This window comes from Oryzias melastigma, linkage group LG19 (assembly GCF_002922805.2).
Source record: "Oryzias melastigma strain HK-1 linkage group LG19, ASM292280v2, whole genome shotgun sequence".
In the NCBI taxonomy this organism is placed as follows: domain Eukaryota; kingdom Metazoa; phylum Chordata; class Actinopteri; order Beloniformes; family Adrianichthyidae; genus Oryzias; species Oryzias melastigma.
In genome coordinates this window covers 6,313,957-6,324,782 of record NC_050530.1, presented here as the reverse complement: position 1 = coordinate 6,324,782, position 10,826 = coordinate 6,313,957, and the positions used below count along the sequence as shown (strand labels likewise).

At 35.4% G+C, this 10,826-nt stretch overlaps 1 protein-coding gene across 1 annotated transcript in view; it reads left to right on the top strand.

Annotated features, from left to right (window-relative positions):
- ccdc186 (coiled-coil domain-containing protein 186) overlaps positions 1-6,833 on the top strand; it is a 33,551-nt gene extending 26,718 nt beyond the window's left edge. The window contains exons 15-16 of the mRNA XM_024284998.2: positions 3,157-3,376; positions 4,971-6,833. Coding sequence (XP_024140766.1) covers positions 3,157-3,376; positions 4,971-5,054 — 304 coding nt within the window. The 3' untranslated portion in view covers positions 5,055-6,833. The remainder of the gene's footprint in view (positions 1-3,156; positions 3,377-4,970) is intronic.
- Positions 6,834-10,826: the final 3,993 nt, after the last annotated feature.

Genomic DNA, 10,826 nt, shown 5'->3' with positions numbered 1-10,826 from the left:
GGCTCTTTTTGAACAGAAGTCATACTGCAGGTTTGATCAACCGGATCACATCTACAGTCAGATTTTTGAACTGATTGCTCAGGGAAAAGCTGTAGGTTGGCAGGCTAGCGTTACGGGTTAAAATCATGCATGTATTTTTTTTTTTTTTTTACCACTCTTTTGCATGTTGAAGTGTCAGGATACACTTTAATCTCACTGTATTCTGTTGGCAGTAGTTTCAGTTTAAATACATTATCATATCATATGCTCTAAAACGAGTTATTTTTTTTGCTCAAAAGTCCACTTTGCCGAGTTATTGTAAATGCACGAGCACTCATCGTCTATCAAAGGAGATGTCGCCGTCTTATTCAGGCCGTGGAGCGGCAAGCTATGTGGAATTTTGGGAAATTGTGTTTGGTGATTTTACAGAGGAGCTGTGGATCCAACAATTCCAAATGACACACTTTTGACAAGCTGTGGGACGTCTTGTGACGCCTGCTAGCTAAAGCTATGGTCACATAAATGCCAAAATGCCATCGTACTGTGACCTAAAAATGCCAGTTTTTCAGCAAATTCACCAGATTGTAATCAGACGGAGGCAGTCGTATTTTTACACCGTCGCTGAGGTTTTAAGAAAAAGTTAATATTCAATGTTTTTTTTTGACATCTGTCAGTCACAACCCTGGAATATTTGGACAGTCCAGCAGCAGAAATGTTCCCTCCAGATATTCATGTGTCTGTGCATTAGGGCTGCCATGATTAGTCGACTTATCGACTATTAAAATAGTCGACAACTAATTTAATAGTCGGTTAGTCGTTACTTTATATGATATGAAGTCGGAGTGTAGTAAAGTTAAAAGTTATAATGGTATTCTGCTAGCTTTTTGCACTATTTTGGCGTTTAAGATTTTTAGGCTTTTTTGGAGTTTAGCTAATATTTCAACTTCATGCTCGCTATTTTTACTAATTTAGGCATTTTTTGGTTTTTTAGGCTATTTTGGAATTTAGCTAATATTTAGGTTGCATGCTAGCTGTTTTGGCTATTTTAGGATTTTGTCAGGGTTTTTTTTTGGCTATTTTGGAGTCTAGCTAATTTTTCCATTACATGCTAGCTCTTTAACTAGTTTAGAATTTTTTTTTCAGTTTTTTAGACTAGTTTGGAGTTTAGCTAATATTTCTGCTGCATGGTAGCTATTTTGGCTAACGTGGGCTTTTTTCAAGTTTTTATGCTAATTTGGCATTTAACTAATATTTTAGCTGGCTATTAACTGAAAAACTTAATAATAGCCAGCAACTTTTAACATTTTCAGCTATTAGCTTCAGTGATTTTAGCTATCAATTTCAGCATCTTCAGCTACCAGCACTAGCATCTTCAGCGGCCAAATTCAGCTTACAACATCCGTGGTAGTTGTATTGGCGACTTTAGCCTAAGCGTGGTATCTGGATGTTGCGTGTTTCCATTGCAGTTTTGGAAAATACGTCAAATTCGATACACCACAAAAACCCACATCTTCCAAGCACAAAAACTGCAAGTTTTTTCAAAATTGTCTTGTTTCCATACGCAACACAACCCCCCCTTACGGATGCATGTGACTAAGGCTTAAAGTTCCACTCCAACCATATTTTTTTCTTTCATAAAATAATCTTTTAATGATTATGACATTTTTAGCCAAAATCAAAAAGCCTTTGTAGTTTTTTAAGACATATTTTATGCACAGTAGCAGTAGCTCATTAAAAATGCAGTTATGGGTTGTGGGCGGGACTGTTGACACATAGTAACCCCTCCCCTTCCCAGTCCCTGAGAACTCTTTTTGTGTGCTTACATGCGAGCTTGTAGCCTCAAGCTCACATCAGCAACAATAACAATATTGGATTAATATCCAGTCGTATAATTTTGAGTCAGAATCGCAATTGAGGGTTGAACGCTCATCATGTCTCCCACAGCTAAACTTGAGCGGGGGAGGGTGCGCGGTGGGGAAGGGGAGACTTTGGCACGCCCATTTCAGCAGCTGCGTCATTAGACTGAGCTTTTTCAAGCATCCAGTTTTCTTTTCAAATGTGATTTGAATTAAGAAATACTCCTATATATGTTCTCTATTATGAGAAAAAGAATATGTTAAAAACACGGAAATAGACGATTTTAAATGGAGTGGGTTTTAAAAGGACAAATTAGAGTTATCAGTTTGTGGTAAATTTTTATTTAGTAGTCACGCTTCAATGAAAATACACAGTTTTAGTCAATTATTAGTATTCTAGCAGTTTTTAGATTACTATTTTTTTTTCTTTTTTAACTTTGGGGAGTGTCAGAATAGTTTCTTGCTAGAAACAAACTATGATTGATTCAGACATATGTCATTGTGACAAATTTTGGGGGTTTTTTTCTCCCTCTTTTCCTTCCAGAGTTATGTCAGGAAAACTGTCACATATTCTTGTACATGTATGCTTTTGAAAAGTACAACATGTGACCACACGTGTGGAAATTCCTGACAGAAGAACAGAGCTGTAACCGTGTACTATCCATGTTGGTTTGCGCCGGAGCTCAAGTGTCCTCATTTTCTAGGACTGAAAAGAATTTATGAATAAGACCGCCACATTGTTCCTTAATCTCGCTAATTTCCTTACGCGCTCTCCGCTGTCTCGTATGAAGACAATATTGTTGGAGGCGTAATGAATATGAATCACAGTGGCGGCTCTCTGCCTCTAAATAGAAACAATAGTCTGTGTTTTCTTTGGGATGCAGTGAGAAAATTGAACAGCAGGAAGTTTAGTGCTATTAAATTAATGGGTTTTTCTCCCCGCTTCTCTGACACAAACATGGTTTAACCCTCCGCGCTGGAGCTGCTCGGATGAAAATTTACCATAAACAGGAACATTTGTCATCATTTTTCCTATAAACAAAAAAATATACAGTTGATTAATTGAACACTGGCAGTGCATTTCTTCTCTGCCATTTTCATTTCCGTCTCTGCTCTGAAAGATGCGACGATAATCTTTCTAACTGTGCCTGGATGCCCCCCTTGAGTGCAAAAACACTCCTGCTGGAATTACTGTTTTTCGAGCATCTTATACATTTGTAGCTCAAAATGCTTTATTGGTCTTCAGGCGCACTCTAACTCTCCAGCTGCCGTCAATTCCTTCTTTAAGATCCACATTTTGCCCTTTTTCTCTCCTGCACAGAATTATCCAGAGCTATGTGCTTAGAGAAGAGTCAGGGGCCCTTTCCTCAGAGGCGTCCGATATCAACAAGGCGCACCTCAGCCGGCGGGGGGGGATCATGGCTTCGCTGTACACCTCCCACCCGGCCGACAGTGGACTGACCCTGGACCTGTCGCTGGAGATTAACCGGAAACTGCAGGCCGTGTTGGAGGACACGCTGCTGAAGAATATTACTCTGAAGGCAAGTTCTCCACAGGTCTCTATCATTCACCCACATTTACAGGATTTGTTTCCCACATCTTCATTTAGAGTCAGAAAAGGATTTTGACCAAATTGTGTTCCACTTTGGAACCTGAGATCGACACTTTCAACAACAAAAGGAGAATTAAAACAATTCTGAAAAATATTTTTATGCATTTACAACAATAAATGTGAGATAAAATCTTGAATGTGAGTTGAGCTATACACAAAAAATGAAGTTTAAACTTTGTAGTTCAAAAAACAAGAAAAAATCATGACAAAAAATAGTAAAGAAATAGTATTTAAAATTCACAAAAATCAATTAATATATATATTGACAAAACATGGTAAATACTTATTTTTTTTAAAATCAGAAAAACAATAAAATAAAATAAAAAAAATATTTTGACAAAAATTTGTAAAGTAATATTTGTAAAAAAAGAATACAACTACAAAATTATATTTTTGACAAAAAAATTGTAAAGAAATAATTTTACAAATTCTCAAAAACAAAATAAGTCTCAAAAAAATATCTTAAAAAGAAATTTTAAGTAAATTTTTTTGAAAAAATGTCTAATAAAAAAACTGATAAAACTAACAAAAAATGAAATGAAATAAAGAAATATAAGTAAAAAAAAAATCAGAGACACAAAAAAAATTTCAAAAAAATATTTTGACCAAAAAATTATAAAGGCATATTTTTAAAAAGTCACAACGAGAAAAAAAAGACTCTTGACAAAAAGATTTTAAGGAAATATTTTTAAAAGTTCACAAAAGCAAAACATATTTAAAGAAAAAAATAAAAATGTGTTGACAAAAATATTGAAATATTTTTTTTAAAAATTCACAAATAAAACAGAAAAAATCTTCTTGACAAAAAGTTGTAAATAAAGATCTGTTAAAAATTCACAAGAAAAACAAAAAGGCAATTCACTTTTTTACTTCTAGACTTCTGTAAATTAAGTTAAACTTACAGTTTTTCTAAGTTAAAGAAAGTGGAGCATTCAAGTTCTAGATCAGTTCTAGATCTTTCTCCACTAGATGCGTATTTGATTTAGACCACAGACTAAATCCGGTTTCTTTGATGAAAATTCTTCATTACAACTTTTACATTTAAACTTTTTGGGGCAAAAATCATGTATAAAAAACATTAACTAAGTTAAACTTAAAATAATTACAGCTCCAGAAGAAATATATCCCATATTAATTTGCTCGGCTGTTTTGTGACATTTTGCCTTAAAAATGCTCCTAAAAAGAAGTTACGTTATTTGCTCTTTTTTTATGTTCAATTGATTTTCAATAAAATACTTTCTGTCATGTAATTTTCCTTTGGTCTAATCAGTCAGGCTGCTCTCGTTCTTCTTCTCCTGACGCTCTGCTCTGAACTCCATCTGTAAATACAGACTTCACCTTTTTGGTTATGGATAATGAAGCTTATAAAACGGCTCATGACAGCAGATAGTTTCCACAGGGAAATTAGATTTTCCTATAAAGATGATTTCCTCTCTGATTTTTCCATTTTCAGTTCAGCTCATGTTTGTGTTTTTCCACACCTGGATGATGACTTTTTTATTCTTTTTTTTTTTTTACTTCAGGAGAATCTACAGACTTTGGGGACGGAGATTGAAAGACTGATCAAGCAGCAGCGGGATCCTGAGGATGGGGCCAGAAGAAAGTGACATGAAGAACCTCTTGAAGACTCTGAAGCTGTGACTTACTTTCCAGACATATGAAGGAACATCAATCGTCACGAGTGGAAGGGAAGTGGGGCGTTTGGCGCCTTGAAGTTCCTGCCCGTTTGAAGGGAGAGTCCGATCTCCAGCTTTTCTGTCCGTTCACTCCGTCGCTGTCTACCATCGCCAAGCGCACCTTTGGTTGTAAATTCATTTGTGACCTTTTATTTGTGCAAATTCTGCCTGGGAAAAAAGTGATTTTGCCAGTAAATTTATCTTTCTGAAAAGACAAAAAAAAAGATGGTGCCAGCATGTTTGTCCATCCGCCAAAAAAGCCAAATGTATTCTTGAAGGACCGCTGCTTTAGTCAAACTGCTCCACATTTTAGTTTTTTTTTTCTCTGCAAAGCACTTATGGATGCTTTTTCCTCAGCAGACCCTTCTGTCTGCGGGACACAGGTGCTTGACTTCAGGGCAAAAGCAAAACGCCATCAGGCAGGAAGTAAACTCCTGAGAGTAAATCCACATCCTGTCATGGAAAAATGAAATGTAGAGCTGGTCTTTAGCAACACTGAATGTATTTTTGTTTCTTTTTTTATTTTATTTTCATACGGATAAAGCATTTTATTTTTTCCTGTACGATGTATTTTCTATATAGTTTTATTTTAATTTAAAAAAATAATTATTTTCATGAAAATTCGGCCTTAAAAATGCTTTTTATGAAGTGAAGAATTCATTCATCCAGTCTGGTTAATGTGGCATTATTGTTATTCTATTATTTTTGCACCATTTATTTTTATTTTTTACCCTTTTTTTCTTTTATTTTGGTAGTGACAGGAAGTTGTGAATCAGTTGAAGGAGATCAGTAGCTCAGGAAACACTGGAAAAATATCCAGGGACAAAGTGCAATTTTTTTAAGTTTCTTTTGATCCAGATTCCTCCGTGTGCCATTATTTTGCTTTTTATTTTTTATTTTTTTAAGACTTCTGATCATATTTCATATGTAAAATCCATTTGTTTCATGAGATTTACTTGTGAGGTACACGATGCAGCTTTTGTCCTTCCAAATACTTTATTACTTGTCAGTACAGCAGAAAAGGAGAATCTAGTATTCCTTCCATCCTCGTTTCCGGTTGTCCAGATTCCTCACTCACCTTGAGGTTTTCCCAAAATGAGCCTCTACGTGAATAAGGATGAAAGTCACAGATGAGGTCAAACTCGCTGCAGGGATTGTAGGATCTCTGACATTTAGAAAACCTTAAGTTTTTCTTAAAATTGAAACCAATTATACTTTTTGTAGGAAAAAATAATGTCAACCAATGGTCTCAAAAAGTAGCTTTTTCATCATAAACTGAGTTGCTTTCTGCAAAAAAAAGAGCTATATTCATGTTCCATGTTGCAGAAGTGCAGCCTATGCAACATCCCGGCATGGGAAACTCGATCCCTGTAATCCTCATGCATGCTCCTTCAGGTTTGTGCTACCTAAAAAGATTTAACTACTTGATCCTGCAGCTGAATTACTCAAATCTTGCGCCTCAGAGTGATAATACGAAGAAATGATGTTCATTGTGTGAACAGGCCGACCCTGTAAAAGTGAAATCTGTGGTTTCCCGGCTGTGCAAAGCATCCCGTTTGCTCTATTATTGTGTGAAATCTTCAAACTGTGATTTAATATACATGTGTACATACATCGTCCTGTATTATAAGATGTTTTAAGAAGAATTCCTGATTCTGTTTGTACATATGGTGTTTCTGGGGAATAAAAAATAAACAAATCTTAAATTAAGTGTCCTTTTTCACTTTGTGACTTTTGTCCTGGTTTCAGTTTTTTTTAGGTGAAGTTTAAGTTTGGTATTTGAGAAAATGTACAGAGCAATAACCTCTCACCTCGTCATTTAGCTTGAAGCAGATCATGGAGAAATGGTTACGCTCTGCCTCTCAGTCACAACAGTCAGGTGATTTAGTACAGCAGGTTCAGCTAAAAGGCAAAAACGGGTCAGGAGGGAGCTCAGATGCTTCATCATTTTACTGTAAATGATGAGGATTTCTGTCTGAGCTGTTAAAAATACAATTAAAGCCGTAAATGTTGTTATATGACCACCAGGTGCCACCCGCCACCACTCTCGCCACGCCCTTAACTCTCCCCTTCTATCTCTGCCAACCTAGTCAAAGCAAAAATATATATATATATATTTTTTTTTTTTTACAAATTGGGGCTATTCTGTTGTACACGCCCCTCACTCTCCCCTTTTGAACAGTTTCCATGGTTAAAACTGCATCAGATGTTTTTTTTTTTCAAAATGGTGGTTTTTCTGTAGATTTATCTCCATAGCAACCATTTCATTTTTTGGTCGCCTGGGGTAGACGAAATCATCTATGTAATTTTTAGAAGAATTGGCAGAAGTAAATTTTCGGATTTCCTTGGCAACTGAGGTTTTTTTGTAAACCACGCCCACATTTCTTGCATGTTCATATCGTATGTTATATCGTTTCGTTCAGCTTGATCCAACAATTCATGTGATACATTTTCACAATTTTATGGTAAAATATCTGCGAGAAGTAGAGAGACGCTGATTTTGCTAGCTTTTCACTCTAACAGTGTCCAAAATCTACAAACTTTAAAACTATAATTTTTTTCCTAAGTAGCTTCCTAATGATGGTCGAGGAGTTAGGAGACGATAGATTGAAATTCCCAGGAGGAGTTTGAATTTGTAAAACGCACAAAAGGTCTTTTTTTTATTTATTTTTATTCAAGATGGTGTCATATTTCCGAGGTCAAAGGTCAGGGAAACTTCAGTTGTGGTTGTAGATTTAGCCTGGAGTGGAGTTTAAAATGTCTTGATGGTCCCTTATAGTGCAATGTAATTTCACACTTTTCCACAAGATGGCTGCCAAACCGTAAGCAAAAGTAAAATTTTTGATTTTTGGATTTAGTTTTTTGTTAACCACGCCCATATTCCAAACATTTTCGTATCGTATGTTAAATTGTTTCATTCAGCTTGATCAAATGATTCATGTGTTACATTTTCACAATGTTCGGGTAAAAAAAATTGCTAGCTTGTCACGCTAACACAGTTCAAAATCTACAGACTTTTTAAAAAAAAGCATAATTTTATCCCCAAGTAGCTTCTTAATAATGTTCAAGAAAACAGGTGAGGATAGATTGAAGTCTCTAGGAGTTTATATTTCTAAAATATTTTTAAAAACTCAAGATGTAGGTATCTTCTGGAGGTCAAAGGTCAAGGAAACTCTGTTTGTGGTTGTAGAATTAGCCTGGAGGTGAGAATTTTGTGAAAGTCCCATATAGTGCAAAAATGTAAAACATGGCTGCCATGCTGTAGGTCCTATGGCCATCCCATAATAATTTAAAAACCTTCTTTGGCTATCCCTTCCACATGCTATTTAAAATATTCAGATTTTTGATGGTTTCTCTAGTTGTGATGTCATAATTCTTTCTGTTAGGACTCGTTCACCTCATCAAAATGTCATTTTCTATATGCACGCAAATTTTGTTGAGTTTTTGAGGGTGGCAGGACAAAATTTTCACTTAAATGTGAAATAAAAAAAGAAAAATGAGCAAAAATGCAGTCCAGGACTTCTGTGTGTCATAACAAGTTGATATTTTTACAATTTTTAGAATAGAGTTTTGTGGATCCATCAACATTCCCAGACTGTTCTACATGTTTCTAAGTAGTCTTGGGTAATAGATGCTCCAGGCTCTCTGAAGTTTTTCTTCTTCCCTGAGTATTTTCGAAAGGAATGTGTTTGTTTGAAGCACTTAAAGCTGACCTACGAACTCCTGATAAACAAAACAAAAAAGAAAAATTGGCAAAAATCCAAATTTTGTCTCCAAATTAGCAGGAGGCTTGTATTTTGTTCAATGATATGCTTAATTTTTTTAATTTTTTGGAAGCAAAAATGATTTACATCTTAAAAAGTTTAAATTTTAACAGAAAAAAACAAAGAAAAATGTTATTTTTATTGTCATCACGATGATCTGAGGTGGAAATGTTCTTTTTATTGCATAAAGGTCTGGATAACAAAAGCAGTTATGCTTTGGTTTGTCATTCTTTCCCACGTAGAAATCTGTTCCGACATTTAAAACACCTACAAACCAGCTGATCCCACCTGTCATTTTTAAGAACATCTATTCATTATAAAAGCAGATATTGGTTACAGATGAAAGCTTCATTTTTTTGTTTCTTTCACTCTGGCTCATCCGATTTAGGCCAGCGCTTTCAAACAGGGGCTATCTCTGAGTTAAATTTAGCCTCTCAGCGTCGATGACCCTTGAATTCATAAAGCTCTGACCGTCTCCCTGTAGACGAGGCGGCATCAGCAATAGCGGCCCTTTGAGGTAAAAAGATACCAGCTTTGTTCAGTCCCTCGAACCAGTCCAGCAAAAGATCAAAAATCTGTGTATGAATGAGACCTCATAATAAACGTTATCGATTCTGCAAATGTGAATGTTACGTAACACTGCGCTCAGAAATAGGCCTGTTAATTGGGTGTATTCATGAAACCATCTGGTCCGTCCCAACAGAAAATTCAGAGTGAGGAGCCTCTCGGTGACGCTTTGATGGCCTGCCACTCTCGGCTCCGTCCCCTCACATTCACATTTGTCCAAAACCTTTCTTTTTAGGCTTGTAATTGATAAAAAATAGAGGTGTAGGTGTTTGGAAAGCAGGGCAATTGCTATAAATGAAACTCCTATTTTTGTCTGATTTCACACAGAATTGTCAACTGGAGATTTCATTTAACTGAGTCCTCCATCTCTGAAGATGGAGACTCATTAGAGCCTTAAAGACTCCAATAGAAATTGTGTTTTAATTTGTTCTTGTTTCATTTTTTCTGATGATGGACGACAGATAGAAAGAAAATTAATCGTAAAATTGCATTTCTGAGCATTTCTTTATTCAAAATTGCTGCGAATCAGGAGCAGACCAAAAAAAATACGGTTTGAACAAGATCATATTTGTGGTGTAAAAAAAAAAAAATACTGCGGGTGGGTAACAATTAGGGATGTCCCGATCAGAATTTTTTGGGCCCGATCCGATTCCGAGTCATTTGCTGAAACCACCGATACTTTTATAAGACATTTAAAACATGAACAAATTTAATAAACCGATTTGTGTTGTCCCTTATTTATATTTCCTTCTTTTATCCTTAAAAAAATTAATAGAACACTTCTGTGAAGTAGCTTTAATAAGCAAATAAAAATAGAGCAAATATAAACTAGGAAAAAAATACTATTTTCTTGTCATATAATTAGTCATGTGAGAAAGTTTAGTGACTTTAGCTTTAATATCTTTACAATTGAACATTTTTAACCAAATGTGATTCCTGTCCTCATTTAAAGTTCTTAAAAATAAATGATGACTTTGTTTTAGCATGAATTTGATGATGAGCATTCATGAATAACTGATATCATAATTAGTTTTCATTTATTCTTTTTTTTAAGATTATGTGCTTCTTTTTTAAGTTCTTAAGACATCACATTTTCGGTTTTATTACCACAGTAGTTAATTTTCTTAACTGTTATTTCTCTGTCAGATAATTAAAACAGGCATATTAAAGGACAGCTCGGGTCCTAAGGAGTTAAATCACGGCGCTAGCATGTAGCAGTTAGCAGCTGCTGTTTAGCCATCTGTGCAGCTCGAATAGCCTAACATTCAAAAGAAACAAAAACTCTGTCTTTTTTCTGTTGAAATGCCTTTATAAGTTGTTGTTTGTGTTGGGAGAAACCAACAGAGACGCCTGCTGTCAGTTTAAAGCATTT